Raw genomic sequence first — 15,761 nt, forward strand, 5'->3', positions numbered from 1 at the left:
ATACCACCTTTTCCCAGCTGAAAAAAGCCCACTGCCCTGATATTATTCTTCTTGCAGGCACTGAGTTTAGCTTTTTGTGTAAATACTGCATCTCTGCTTCATGTTTCTTCAGCAAGTGGCCGCACAACTCCTAAAATGTTGCATTATTAGCGTGGTTGAATTAAATATCATGCGAGTAGATTTTACCTTTCTAGGTGAAAGCAGTTGTTTGGTAAACAGTGGTGGTTCTCCATTGTGTTTCAGTATCTTGCACGCCTCAGTGACCCAGTTTGTCATTACTGCCTCAGACTCGGGCCTGAACATTCAATTAAAACAAGAAAATACTTTGTGTCATAACTGTTTTAAAGACTGTGACTAATAAACAAAGTTTCAGCTATGGAAGTATTTATAAGCCTCAAAGATAGCCCAGTGGGTAAATGGGACTGCCCAATGTGAAAAAGATAGGGCCAGAATTTACTGCAGCTGCTGAACAGATGGTAGCCACCATTCATTTGACTTACACTTTCCCTAATTAATTTCCATGAGCTTTTTCACTGGAATTCGTTGGAAATTGGAGATATAAACAGTGCAGTGCCCTCTACAGAGCAATGTAAAGAGGTCAAGCAAGAATGCATCTCTAAAACCAATCACATTTCAGTATTGTCAATGAACTGCCCAGAATCTGAACCAGGTAAATTAGAATAGTCAATTCAGCCTCAAATCAGCTGTAGAATGTAAAATAGAAGGGGAAGGAATGGTTGGATGAAGAGACAGAGAGAAGGTAGATGAAGCAAAACATCTTAAAACTAAAATTTTGGTTATAACAATGATTAAAAGGAATGAGCCTCCAGACTAATTATCAGCTCTGGAGATTATCTGACAAAGCTCATCACACCATTAAAAGGTTACTTAGACTAAATTGGACAAGTTGTAACTTTCTGTTGTGAGTTTACTTCTTAACTAGAGCGTCACTAAAGGACCTTTCCATCGCTCCATACATTTAAATGGGGAAAAAGACATCAAGCTGCTGTTTTAGCACAGCACTCAAATGGGCAATACAATTCTCAATTCCAGATTTTCATGTTTAACTGCACATTTTCAATTGCCTGAAGTTGCTGTTTGATTGAGTATAAATAGCCATTAGCCACACAACATTTTTTGCAGTAAATTCTGGCCCAGTGTTTGTTTCTAGGTTTGTTTGGATGCCTAACTCTTTAAACCACATCAAAATACATGAGGACATATAAAAATAACTGAGGGTCAGATTTCCACATCAAGCCTGTTGTGAACCAAAGTTGCAAGTTTTGTTAGTTAGATGCTGGTCACAGAAATAGGCCATCTCCTGCTTGTACTAGGCTTTCCACAAGCCCAAGCTGTAGAGACTGCACATTCAAAATCATCAGGGGACTATAGTCTGAGCTGGCAGCTTAACTCAATTGAAATAGGTTTAGTTTCTTTAAAATGCATAGATACCTTTTGGGGATGATGCCTTGAGGTACCCTCATTTGCCCACTGAAACAAGGTCTAACGGGGCCATGGCAGAAAAAAGCCAACATACAGCAGGATACTGGAATGCCAAAAATGTGATTTCAGGTCTGGGAATCTGATGGTTTTAAGGTGTAACCCATATAATTTCACCTTGAAAGAAAACCATTGGAACAACAGCGGCTGATAGCAAGAGGATTTCATCATTAAGTCACCACTTCACATGAATGCTTCTCACCCCCCCCCCCCCCCCCCCCCCCCCCCCCCCCCCCAATCACTTCACTTGCAGTAACAGTCCTCCAAAACATTTAGCTAATAGTTTTTGAGTTAGAATTCCACCTTACTAGAAAAGGGTCTGGGAGTTAACCTTGCTTGATCTTTAGGAGGGGTTGGCTAGGTGGTATCAACTGTGGGTTTTTGTCGTGATTTTCAGGCAGTGCCAATTTTAAATTGCCCATGATCATTTTTCATTTTTAGAGTCAGGTTGATTACATTCATCAAAACTTGTTTGTTTTTTTTAGGTCCTCGTCCATAACTAGCTTGCATGCTCAGCAGGTAATTGGAAAGGCAAATGAAATGTTGGTCTTTATTCAAAAGGGAATGGTGTATAAAAATAGGGAGTCCTGCTAAAACTATACAAGGCACTAGTTAGACCACACCTGCAATACTGTAAACAGTCGTGGTCCCTTTATCCAAGGAAAGATATACCAACATTGAAGGTCATCCGGCGAAGGTTCGCTGGGTTGATCGCAGGTATGGAGGAATTTTCTTATGAGGAGAGGTTGCGTCGGTTGGGCCTGTACTCATTTGAGTTTAGAAGAATGAGAGGTGACCTTTTTGAAGCACATAGGATTCACAGGGGACTTGACAAGGTAAATACTGAGTTGATGTTCCCTCTTGGTGGGAGAGTCTAGGATCAAAAAGCATAATCTCAGAGTAAGGGATTTTAAGACAAAGATGAGGAAGAATTTCTTTCTCCGAGGGTAGTGAATCTGTGGAATTCTTTACTCTAGAGGGCTGTAGAGGCGGTGTCGTTAAGTATGTTCAAGGCTGAGATAGAGAGATTTTTAATCAGTAAGGAATGAACGGTTATGGGGATATGGCACCAAAATGGAATTGAGGATTATACCAGATGGACAGGACAGGCCTTGAAGTCAAGAGGTGTGTTATTCTCCACAGAATTCCCAGCTTCTGGCTGCTTCTGTAGCTCTTGGCTGGTCCAGTTCAGTTTTTGGTCAATGGTAACGCCCCATGATGTTTGTGGGAGATTCAACGATAGTAATGCTATTTAGTGACAAGGGGAGATGGTAGGATTCTTTCTTGTTAGAGGTGGTCATTGCCTGGTGCAAAATATTATGCCTACAAATTCAATACATTTAAAATGCTGCTAACATTCAGCATTTCTAATATATAATATATGACACTAAATTTGCGAAGAAGAGTAATTATTTACAATGAATGTGATGTTTTGATCCAATATTGGATTATAATTCTGACATATTTTCATATTAATTCTGTGCCTCAAAGGATTTTGGATTCAACACAATAAAGCAGTTCTAGTTGGTAAGTTAAAACACTTACTGGTCAGCTAGTTCATAATAGGAAAGGAGCAGCTGCTCTTTTAAATTTGCTGAAGGAGGAAGATGTCTGAAGTTTTCTTGAAGAAAAGAAAATAAGTTTTTATACAATGGTGTAGACAAAAGTATTTATTAGTTCAGTCAACTTCCTTTAATCTAAACAGTTAGTAAATGATGGTGAGAAACCATGCTTCAGTGGAAAAATCTAGAGCGCAATCTAACCAAATTGTAACAGAGTCTTGTGAAGAGCGGTTGAGCCGGGTGTTCCCTGTGCTCACAGCACCGTGAAACACCATGCTGGCGATCGGAACTGTGTTTCAATTCTGAGCCTCAGTGGGGATCGCTCTGCCGAGGCCGCACTTCATCCCGTTTCCTGCACTGAGGAGCTCTGCTCGCCAGAACATCTCCACGCAGGAAGAGATCGGGAGGCCATTGACCCACCATCTCCATCCTGACATGACCCCCAAAGCCCCAACTCACCTATAAGGAGTACCTCGGGAACCCCCCACCCAACACGCATCCAACCTCACATGCGCAGGGCAGCCCCCTGGGCCCAATCCTTGCCGTGGTAAACATGCCACCTGGGCACCTTAGCAGTGTCAGGCTAGCACCCAGGTGGAAGTGCCAGGATTCCACCCTGCCCAGAGGGCAAGCACCTGGGGGCCTCCGATCCTCTGGCAGACCTCCACAAGTGCCGTTCCATCTAGTCCCCATTTGTGGAGACCAGCACTGAAAGCGCTCGCCTGATGTCTCCGAGGTGAAGGCGTTAGATCCCAACACCTTGGGTAGACCAGGAGAGCGCATATTAGGGTGAGACGAGCAGATTTGCAAAATACTGAATGCCGCCCGCAATGGGCAGGATTCAGATCGCAACGTCGTGGGGCATGGCGAGCCGGGTCGATCTCTGTTGCAACGCGGCCAGTAGATCGCATCCCTGGTTTCTAATACAGTAATACATTTGTGAGTTTTTCTCCTTCAAGTGAATAAAGCAAAGAAAGGTAAATGAAGATTAGCCATCAGGTCGGCCTATGGTCAATTAAATTAGTGGTGAGCTTAGATCATCATTAACAGCAATTATCTGGAAAAAATGTTCTCCTTAGAGAAAGTATTGCTGACAGGCTATTTGCAAGACAATGTTCTACACTGATTATGCAAATCTTAGTGAAGCATCCAAAGAGTATTCACATTCAAATAAAAATTAATTACCACTGAAGTGGGCTGATTGAATTGTTGGTAAACAGGGGAGAATTTTGTTTTGTTTCTACAATTAGTCAGAGGGAACGAGAATAATAATTCACTGTTAAACAGGCAAAATATATACTTCAACAGAATGAGAAAACAAGTGGGCTTCCGTGATGTCAAATACCAAATAAACATTCCTACTTACTTCAACAGTCCCCTGGAAGTTATAATTAACATATTTTTCACTAAATTTCTGTTGAGAAATTTGTTGAGAATCCAAAATAGCCAGTCTATGCCCAGAGACTCTATAAAAGTTTAACTATGTTTTAAAGCAAGAAACGGGTGAATAGCATTTTAAAAAACCCAATATATCTACTGACACCTGGTTCAGTACCGGAATTTAACTTATGCATAGAATTTTTCCTCATTTTAATGTGACCACTTTATCCAAATAAAGTCCTACTCATCATTTCTATTGATGGTAATTAAACAGGTTACATTTATATTAGGTATGTGCGAGATACGGAGGTACAGATACATACAGACGACAGGTCCAGAACTGATCACAAAATAGCATATTCAATCTTCAAGGGGCCCCTTAAGAAAAGACACAAACCAGTGCTGTTAGATAGGGACCTTGCCCATCCAGTGCTGTTAGATATGGACTTTGCCCATTTAGTGCTGTTAGATAGGAACCTTGCCCCACCAGTACTTTTAGATATGGACCTTGCCCATTTAGTGCTGTTAGATAGGAACCTTGCCCCACCAGTACTGTTAGATATGGACCTTGCCCATCCAGTGCTGTTAGATAGGGATCTTGCCCATCCAGTGCTGTTAGATAGGAACCTTGCCCCACCAGTACTGTTAGATATGGACCTTGCCCATCCAGTGCTGTTAGATAGGGATCTTGCCCATCCAGTGCTATTAGATAAAGAAATTGCCTATCCAGTGCTGTTAGATAGGGACCTTGCCCATCCAGTGCTGTTAGATAAAGAAATTGCCTATCCAGTGCTGTTAGATAGGGACCTTGCCCATCCAGTGCTGTTAGATAAAGGACTTGCCCATCCAGTGATGTTAGATATGGATCTTGCCCATCCAGTCCTGTTAAGATATGGGTCTTGCTCATACTGTGCTGTTAGATATGGGTCTTGCCAATCCAGGACAGTTGGATATGGATCTTGCCCATTCAGTGTTGGCAGAAAGGTCTTTTGTCCATCCAATGCTGTTAGATATGGCACTTGCACATCCAGTGCTGTTAGATACAAGTATTTCCAATCTAGTATTGTCAGGTCTATACCCAGCCCCTCCCCTACCTGCTGACATATATTGAGAATTCACCAGTGAGCCAAACTTTAATACCACAAGAACTCAAGACTTAAGAGCAGGAGGAGGCTATTCAGCCCCTCAAGCCTGATCATGGCTGATCTGATTGTGGCCTCCACTCCACTTTTCGATCTATCCGCCATAACCCGTGACTCCCTTTCTCATCAAACACAGTCTGTTCAATTAACCTTCAATATCTTTAATGACCCTGCCACCACTGCGCCACTGGGTAAAATAATTCTACAGACTAACAATCCTCCGAGAGAAAAAAATTCTCCTAATCTCAGTCTTAAATGGTAGACTCCTAATTTCCCCCTAATGTTTCCTAGTTCTGCCAGATCTCAGTTTTGCCTTTCATGGTTCAAACTCCAAACTCCACCTCCATAGCAATATTAGACCAAAGGAGCTTTCACTGCTGACAAAATGCGGCACCCCCTATCCAATGCCGTTTAATTATTGGAACATCACTTAAGTTTTGCCAAGCCCAGAGACCATTCTCCAGTGTTCTTGAAGCGGTACAACCAGAACCACAGGACTCCCCATGTGCAGTTAAATCCCATTCCCCACATCCTATATTACAAAATACAATGGCCTTGTGTTTAATCTGGCCATGGTAGTTACACTGGGGCTGCATCCACGAGTGTTCTCCAGCACATTCCCTGCCAGAGTACACACTGACACTTGGAGTGCACTCACTTGCACACGGGCAGCAGATCCTTGCTCCATGCTGGGAACATCTGAGGCACCTACCTTGGCACTAGCGATGAAAGTTCTAGCACCTATTCTAGTTCCTATCCCTTCAGTAAAAACATATATGTAGCCCCACTCAGCCCTTTTTGTTCTGGGGTTAATCATGCCTATTTTTGACAGCAGTTTCTTCTGGGCTTTAGGTTCCAATCTTGGTTTGACAGGCATACTTGTGCCCTTCTGGATACTCGTCAGCATGCTTCATCTGACTTGCTGTACTGACCTGGATTTGTGTGTCCCATAGCCAAGGGAACTGGAACTCAGTGCATTACCAGTTCAGCCAGTGACCTTGTTTAAGGCGGCAAAGTCTGCAGCCTCAGCAAAAGGCCACTGGAAACTCAGATATAAGACTCAGACTGAGCATGCTTGGTTCTCAGCAAAGTTTCCAGGCATTTTACTGGACGACCACAGTTATTGTAATGACCACATAAATTGAAGTCTGACATATCTATCTTCAACTGAACAAGTGGATGACAAAGGATGCATTTCAAAGAAACCCTGAAGGCTTCCCTCAAGAAATGCAACAGAGATATCAACACCTGGGAGACCCTTGTTCAGCAGAGATCTACTTGGAAGAACCTATCGATTGAAGGAGCAGAATTCTTCGAGGTCACCCAGCAGCAAGAGGATGCCCAGAAAAGGAGCCTGATAAAGAAATACCTGCGATCTAGAGTCCAAGGACGGGTCCCACCTCCCGGAAACACCTGTCAAGTGTGCGGTGGAAGATGCAGCCCTAGGATTGGGCTCATCAGCCACGCAAGGACCCACAGAACCCATGACCAGTAATACGGAGTTTCTTAAATGGATAATCATACTCGTTAGCAAGCGATTGACGAAGAAGAAGACACCATCATCCTATGTATTATTATCAGCATAAAAATGCGACAGATAAAATAATAAATACAAATAAAGGTATAAGTATACACTCATGGCCATTCGTTTCAGTTTTCTCAGAATATAGGGCAGGGTTGCGGAATTCAGACGCAAAAATCTTGTAAAGGTACTAAATAAAAATGGAGTAATTCGTTTATTCATTAAAATATGAATGTTATCCCCTACACAGCATACACACTCTAATAAAACAGCAAATCTTCTGAAACACTGAGAAACAATATTGATTTAAAGTATACAGTAAACAGGACGCTATTGCAAAGATTAAGCCACAAAATACAGCATTTATGTCACCATGAGGCTTTCAGATTGAATCAGCAAACATCGATTGCGGAGTTATCTTACAAAATGAAAAGTCACGTTCAGACCACCAAATTCTAAACAACCCTCATAATAAACTTTAAATAGCAAAATAACAAAATAACAAAGACAGAGAGGCTCAATAGGGCTGAGACCTGTGCCTCAATCTGAAGCAACAAAGGGAGCCCACAGCCTCGGTGTATGTAATTGGCTGTGTGTTGTGTTGCTAGGCAACCTACAGACTCCGTCTCAATATTTGTGGGGTCAGAAATGTGCTTCTCCTATTTACCCAGGCTGGCAATCGCGCGAATATTTCATTGTTTAGCCACAGTGAGCCCAGAGACGTTCAGCACCACAGTGGCGTACAAGAATGTTCAAACACTTGTTGAGGGAGCGCACAAGTCTCTGAACTACCTTGCATATTAAGAACGATTCAGCTGACAGCACACAGTCCGACAGCAAACTAGGGATTCCCAAAATTATACTCTCAATTTACAGAGAACTCCCCAAACAAAACATTGTAAAAATTATGAGTGGTACATTGTTGAATGATTTCTGAGACAGTGACCAGGAAGCCAGAAAGCCAAGCAGTGACAGGAGATTTGAAACCTCTGGTTGTGGTGAATTGCCATGTGTTAGCATTTTAAATATTCATTCTTCTGCAAGGAAAGATCCATATAATTCAATATTTTTTTCAATATATGGAGATTATACAAATCAATTTCGGCACAGGGGAAACTATGAGTGATTTTCACGCAAGGTAAAGCATTGTGAGAGTGAGGGCTGGATTCACCGTGCTAGCATCTGGTGGGACTTGCATCTGCTTACGTGATTCAGTCATCAAACAGGTTGAGTTTGCTAAGAAGGGCCAACTTAGTATTGCTGTGCAGGACAGCAGTGCTAAAACCACTGGTCACTGGAACACCACCGCTGGGAAGAAAGTATATTGGGCTGGATTCTCCATTTTTGGGACTATGTCCCTATGCCATCGTAAAAACTGCGGCCTTTCACGCCAGAAAAACTGGCATCAAGGGGCCATATAGTCATAGCCCGGCACAGGGCTAGCACTGAACCGTCAGGAAGCTCGCAGCTTTTGCTGCAGAAATGGGCCCCCACACTTCCGGGTCAAAGGCCATGCATGCCTCCAGCAGCCGTGCTCAATGGCAGACCTTAAACATAGTGCCCCAAATTGGCCGGGCGCCCGACCCAGACCACCCGCCCAAAATTAGCCGGGTGCCGTATAAGGCTCCCCCCCCCACCCCCCCCCCCCCCACACACTCTCCGATCTTCCCACCCCCGACCATGGCAGCCACAGGTCGAGTCCGCAGCCGCCATGCTAGTATCTTGACCGGCAGGAGCATGTTAGATCTACGCCGTCGGCGGGTTGGGGTTGGAGAATGGCGGGGCGGGCCTCCAACAATGGCGCAGGTAGGGGGATACATGGCATACTCTCTGAGTACGCCGCTTTTCAGGGCCCGGAGAATCGAGGAACCAGCACCGGTCCTGATTCCATGCGCGGAAATGGGTTCTCCGCCCTGGCGCCGGGGTGCAGAGAATCCAGCCCATGGAGTCTCGCTATATCATTTAAAACATCTTATAAAAGAGCCATATATTGAACAGCAAGAAAGAGCAACAGTAACCAACAGAGAATCTACGTTCGTCAATGAAGCAGAATCACTCCGAAGAGAAGTTGCAAAGGTTTTCTGCTCCATCTACTGATGTGTTACGAACAGAAATCAGGAAGAGGGATGATTTCTCAGGGACTGAGAACAGGAAATCACACACAAGGGGCAAAATTCTCCGACCCCACGCAGGGTCGGAGAATTGGCGGGAAGTGGCGTTATTTCCGCTCCCGCAGGTTTTTCAATTCTCCCGCCGGTCATAAACCGGCGTTGTGCAAATCCCGCCGGCAGCCTGTGAAAACAGCTGGCGCCAGCGGGATTTCATTTTTTAAAAAACTTACCTTAAATCTCCGACCCGGATGGGCCGAAGTCCCGCCGCTGGGAGGCCTTCTCCCGCCGCCGAGGTTTAAACCACCTTGGTGGCGGCGTGCTCAGCGGCGCGAGCGGGCCCCCGGGGTCCTGGGGGGGCGGGGGGCGAACGGACCCGGTGGGGTGCCCCCACGGAGGCCTGGCCCGCGATCGGGGCCCCCCGCTCACTCTGCGGGGCAGTGCCGTGGGGGCACTCTTTCTCCTTCCGCGCCGCCACGGCCTCCTCCATGGCGGACGCGGAGGAGAACCCCGCATCGCGCATGCGCCGGCAGTGACGTCAGCGGCCAGCTGCCGCTGACGTCACTGCCGGCGCATGCGCCGACCGCCGAAAACCTTTCGGCCAGCCCCGCTACAGACGGCGCCGGGTGTTTGCGCCAGTCTACCGGTGCAAACTGCTCCGGCGCGGGGCTGGCCCCCAAAGGTGGGGAGAATTCCCCACCTTTGGGGAGGCGCGACCCCTGAGTGGTTGGCGCCACTCCCCTACGCCGGCACCCTCCGTCACGCCGGGTAGGGGAGAATCCAGCCCAAGAGGGGTGATTCTCACAAAAAATGACTAAGTGCCGGCTGTTCCTGCACAATTCTCATCGCAATCCACCACCATTTAGGCCGGGCTTTTCCATTGCGAGTCCGCCCCACTACCGCTGCTAGCGAGGATGGAGAATTTGGCACTCAGCCAAATCTCTTATTCACTGTAGTGGGGCCGGACAATCCCGCTGCCATGAACAGATGGAGAATCCCGGCCTGAGTCATTTTTTTCGAACTTGCAGAGATTTTCACTGAATCCTCCCATACTTAGAGGTGAATTCTCCGCCTCTCCAGCCATGTGTTCCTCGGTGGCACGCCGGCGTCGGCAGCAGGATTCTCCATTCTCGCAGCCGGCCAATGGGATTTCCCATTGTGGCCACCTCATGCCACCAGTAGACCCACTGGCAGGACTGCACTGCCAGTGGAATGGAGAATCCCGCTGGCGGAGAATTCACCCCTCAGAATCTTATCTGAAGTGGGGACTAAAGACCCCAGCAAGACCGGCTCCTCAGAGATCAGTGAGCCCTTTTTAAAAGGTGAACGGATCTAAAAGTTAAGTTGAAGGTTCTCCACCCAACCCATTGGCATCGCGACCCCCCACATACATCCACAACCCGGGACCCCGGAAGGGTCAGCCCCAACACCACACAGGTATGAGTGTAGCCCAATTCCCCCAAGCATTGGGGCACTGGCCCCCCTTCCAATGAACGATACCCCACTATGGGGTCGCCACAGACCCCCCTTTAAGGTCTGCCCCTCCTTTCAGTCACCCTGCCATTCACCCCCTTAATTTCACCCCCACCCCCCATTCAGTCCCTTTATATCCCTGCCCTCCATGCACCCTGTTATATTCTTTGTTGTAGCTACAAAGTGAAGAAATCAGAGATGGCACATGTCGAGTTTGTACAATACAGTGCAAAGGGCTTATTTACAAGTTGCTACTCAAACTGGGTACAATTGTGAACTCCACAAAATCCTGTGAAACGCTCTGATGATGCCATTGCATAACATGTGACATTACACCAGTCAATGGTGATACTCTGATACATTAGACACCTTCTTCGTTATTCCTTTCATGCCCCCGGCATTTTTACTTAATCAAATATATCAACATAGATCCAACACATTACGCCATAACTAACATTGTTATGTTATGGACACATATGTAATTAGTAAGAAACAACTTTACCGCTTTCTGCGGTCGTGGAGCATCCAGGATCTCTGACATCTTCTTAGGTTTTTTGTGAGTACCATCTTGGTTGATGATGTGTCCAAGGTAGTGAATAGAAGATTTAAAATTCTCACTTCTCTTTCTTAACCCTGCGATTATGTAGTTGCAGCCTTGCAAGAGTAGCTTCTAAGTTCTTTACGAGGCTTGTTCGAACCTGTATACAAGCCTTGTTCGAACCTGTAATCAACATGTTGTCCAGGTGGCATTGCAACCCAATAGCCCACTCAAGATCTGATCCATAGATTGTTGGAACAGAGCAAATGTTGACATTATCCCGAATGGAAGCCTCCAATACCAAAACAGACCCTTGTGTATTACTGTGGTAACGGTTGAGACTCAATAGCTATGTTCATTTGCAGATAGGCTTGGGAGAGATCAATGTTGCTAAATTTTTGGCCGCCTGAGAGGCCTGCAAAAAGATCTTAGATAAGTGGTAGAGGGTACTGATCAGCACATAATATGGGGTTAATGGTCGTTTTGAACTCCCCACATATTCCTACTGAGCCATCCTCCTATAAGACTGGGATGATTGGGGTTTCCCAATCGCTGGTGGTTACAGGCTCAATGACTCCTGTCTTCAGTAACCTCTCGCGTTCTGCTTCCACTTTAGGTTGAATAGCATAGGGTATGGTACACACTTTCCAAAAACTTAGGCATGCTTTTATCTTGAGTTTCACTTTGACCCTTGTCATGGATCCAACAGTTTCTTCGAATACCTTTGTATACTTTCCCAGAAGTGATTCAAGATAGATTGTAGAATTACCAAGTTGGTTTCTGATGGCTCAGTTTAGTTTAATTTTCCTAACCAAGATCTCCCAAACAATGCTGGAGAGTTTCCTTGAAAATATGAAGAGGCAACTCTATTTTCTGCTTGTTAAACTTCCACAGTCACCCTGATGAAGACCTTCAGCGGCACAACCTTCTCAATGTATGTCCTTATCAGATCAGATGATTGCAATGGCAGATATTCAATTTCTGAGGTACACTGATGTAGGGATAAGTGATGCAGCAGTACCTGTGTCCACTTCCATCTCAATAATGTTCCCATTTAATTTTGGACAGACACAAAATTGTTGCTGTCCTCCTTACACTGCTAGAACGCCAAACTTAAATTCCTGAAGCTGACTTGACATGGCACTCAGTGAATTCTAAATTGGATGAATTAACTGGTAAGTTGAACACCAATGTACGTAGGCTTCTGAATGTTTATAATGATGTCGGCGGTAGAATGGGTGGCGGAGATAGTGGTAGCATTAGACATGGAGAAGGCCTTTGAAAGGGTTGAGTGGGGGTACCTGTGGGAGGTACTGGAAAGGTTTGGGTTCGGGGAGGGGTTTGTCAGGTGGGTGAGGCTGTTATATGAGGCCCCGATGGCGAGTGTAGCCACGAATAGGAGGAGATCGGAGTACTTTCGGTTGTACCGGGGGACGGGGCAGGGGTGTCCCCTGTCCCCTTTGCTCTTTGCGTTGGCAAATGAGCCCCTGGCCATGGCGTTGAGGGAGTAGAGGAAGTGGAGGGGTCTGGTGCGGGGTGGGGAGGAGTACCGAGCGTCATTATATGCAGATGACTTGTTGCTTTATGTGGCGGACCCAGTGGGGGGAATGCCAGAGGTGATGCAGATCCTTAGGGAATTTGGGGGCTTTTCTGGGTACAAGCTCAACCTGGGTAAGAGTGAGCTGTTCGTCGTGCACCCGGGGGATCAAGAGGCGGGGATTGATAGGCTCCCGCTGAAAAGGGCGGGGAGGAGCTTTCGGTACCTGGGAGTCCAGGTGGCTAGGAGCTGGGGGGGGGGGCCTTCACAAGCTTAACCTCACTAGGCTGGTGGAGCAAATGGAGGAGGAGTTTAAAAGATGGGACATGTTGCCGCTGTCGCTGGCGGGTAGGGTGCAGTCCGTCAAGATGAATGTGCTCCCAAGGTTTTTGTTTCTGTTCCAGTGCCTCCCCATCCTTATCCCAAAGGCCTTTTTTAGGAGGGTCAACAGGAGTATTACGGGATTTGTATGGGTGCATGGGACTCCGAGGGTGAGAAGGGTGTTTTTGGAGCGGGGCAGAGATGGGGGGGGGGGGGGGGGGGGGGGGCTAGCGTTGCCCAACCTCTGTGGGTACTACTGGGCTGCCAACGCAGCGATGGTGTGTAAGTGGGTAATGGACGGGGAAGGAGCAGCATGGAAGAGGATGGAGATGGTGTCCTGCGTGGACACGAGCTTGGAGGCGCTGGTAAAGGCGCCGTTGCCGCTCGCTCCAACGAGGTATACCACGAGCCCGGTGGTGGCGGCTACCCTCAAAATTTGGGGGCAATGGAGACGGCATAGGGGGGAGGTGAGGGGCTCGATGGAGTCGCCGATACGGGGTAACCACCGGTTTGTACCAGGGAGCATCAATGGTGGGTTTCTTGGCTGGCACTGGGCAGGTATTAGGAGGTTGAGTGACCTGTTTGTGGATGGGAGGTTTGCGAGCCTGGGTGAGTTAGAGGGGAAGTTTGGGCTCACCCGGGGAACATGTTTAGGTACATGCAAGTTAGGGCGTATGCCAGGCGGCAGGTGGAGGGGTTCCCTCTGCTGCCCCCATGTGGGGTACGGGACAGGGTGCTCTCGGGGGTATGGGTTGGAGGGGGGAGGATTTCGGATGTGTACCACGTCATGCAGGAGGTGGATGAGGCCTCGGTGGAGGAGCTGAAGGGTAAATGGGAAGATTGAGGAGGGGACGTGGGTGGATGCCCTGGAAAGAGTGAATTCCTCCTCTTCCTGTGCGAGACTTAGCCTCATACAGTTCAAGGTGCTGCATAGGGCCCACATGACCGGGACGAGGATTAGTAGGTTTTTTGGGGGGCGAAGACAGGTGTGCTAGGTGCTCGGGAGCCCAGTGAACCACGGCCATATGTTCTGGGCATGCCCAGCGCTGGGGGAGTTTTGGAAGGGGGTAACAAGGACAGTGTCAAGGGTGGTAGGATCCAGGGTCAAGCCAGGCTGGGGACTCGCAATTTTTGGGGTTGCAGTGGAGCCGGGAGTGGAGGAGGCGAAAGAGGCTGGTGTTCTGGCCTTTGCGTCCCTAGTAGCCCGGCGGAGGATCTTGCTTTAATGGAAGGATGCGAGACCCCCAAGCGTGGAGGCCTGGATCAATGACATGGCAGGGTTCATTAAATTGGAGAAGGTGAAATGTACCCTGAGGGGATCAGTACAGGGGTTCTTTAGGCGGTGGCAGCCTTTCCTGGACTTCCTGACAGAACGGTAGGAAAATGGGAGGGAAGGAGGGAGGGACGGAAATCTCAATAAAAAAATTTTTTTTTAAAAAAGAATTAACTGGTAAACTCGCCCTCTAGACGTTGCAGTATTTTTATTGATAGACTTCTTTTGTGCGAATGATGCTTGGCATGACGAACATGCCTTGACAATGCAACCAACTGCAACACAATTTTTGCATTTGTTCTCCTTGCTCCTACAATCTCCATCCAACCTGATTGCAGCAATGACATGGTAGGTTCTTGGTGGACCTGCTTCTCACAGACTCCATCTTATGGATTTTAACACAAACATCGATCAGTGAAGCTTCTCTCGCAGCAAGGTCTATGGAAGTTGCAATTTCTATAGCAAATTTTAGGGTTAAGCCCCTTCAGTTAACAATTTCCTTTGGATGGCTTCATTCCTAAGGCAACAAACTAATAAGTTGAAAAGTGTATCATCCAAAGTCTTCAAATTCACAGTACTTGGCTAGCTTTCTCAATGATGCAACAAATTGTAAAATGGTTTCCTCTTCCTCCTGTGCACAACAGTGAAAATGGAATCTTTCAACTTTCAATAGTGGATGGGGACAGAAATGTTGTTGCAAGACTTGGAAGTTGACAATATTTCTCCTGACCTCACTTCCAATGTTGCATGTGTCCAAGGCCGGGATTCTCCCCTACCCGATGGGGCGGGGGGTCCCGGCGGGATGGAGTGGCATGAACCACTCCGGCGTCAGGCCGCCCCAAAGGTGCCCAAAGGGGCCAAGCCCTAACCTTGAGGGGCGAGGCCCACGCCGGAGTGGTTGGCGCCCCGCCGGCCGACAGGAAAGACCTTTGGCGCCACGCCAGCCAGGGCCGAAGGGACTTTGCCAGCCGGCGGAAGTCCGCGCATGTGCCGGAGTGTCAGTGGCTGCTGACATCATCCCCGTGCATGCGCAGGGGACGAGGTCGCTTCCGCGTCCGCCATCATGAAGACTATGGTGAACACGGAAGGAAAAGAGTGCCACCCCCCCGCCCCCCAATGCTCATCCCTTTCAGGCCCCCCTTTCATGGCAATGAGCTCCTTCAGGCCCTGTCCCTTAGCACTGCCCCGGCACCCTGGCAGTGCCAATACCAGGTTGGTGGTGCCAGAAGTGCACCTGGAGGCTCTAATAGCCTTCGAACCCCTGGCATGGCCACCGTGACTGGTTTCCATTCCATCTATGGGAGCGGCAAATCCCGAAAGCCCGGTGACTTGGGCTTCGAATGGGCTGAGCATATTTAAAGGCTCATTTAAATATGCTCATCTGCTTCGTGTCTAGCGAGCACAT

The 15,761-nt window shown here is 47.4% G+C and overlaps 1 protein-coding gene across 6 annotated transcripts in view; it reads right to left on the reverse strand.

Moving 5' to 3' along the window:
- The window catches only part of LOC119976738, a 489,950-nt gene that overhangs the window by 189,322 nt on the left and 284,867 nt on the right, over positions 1-15,761 (reverse strand). For 3 of the 6 annotated variants that reach the window (XM_038817468.1, XM_038817467.1, XM_038817469.1), the window contains exons 2-3: positions 3,046-3,121; positions 187-295 (exon numbers count right to left, since the gene is read on the reverse strand). In XM_038817468.1, the coding sequence (XP_038673396.1) occupies positions 187-295; positions 3,046-3,121 (185 nt within the window). Of the gene's footprint in view, positions 1-186; positions 296-3,045; positions 3,122-6,953; positions 7,038-7,478; positions 7,566-15,761 lie in introns of those variants that run through there. The other 3 variants (XM_038817471.1, XM_038817470.1, XM_038817472.1) reach the window with 3 other exon arrangements.

The sequence above is a fragment of the Scyliorhinus canicula genome, chromosome 13 (genome assembly GCF_902713615.1).
Source record: "Scyliorhinus canicula chromosome 13, sScyCan1.1, whole genome shotgun sequence".
Classification (NCBI taxonomy): Eukaryota; Metazoa; Chordata; class Chondrichthyes; order Carcharhiniformes; family Scyliorhinidae; genus Scyliorhinus; species Scyliorhinus canicula.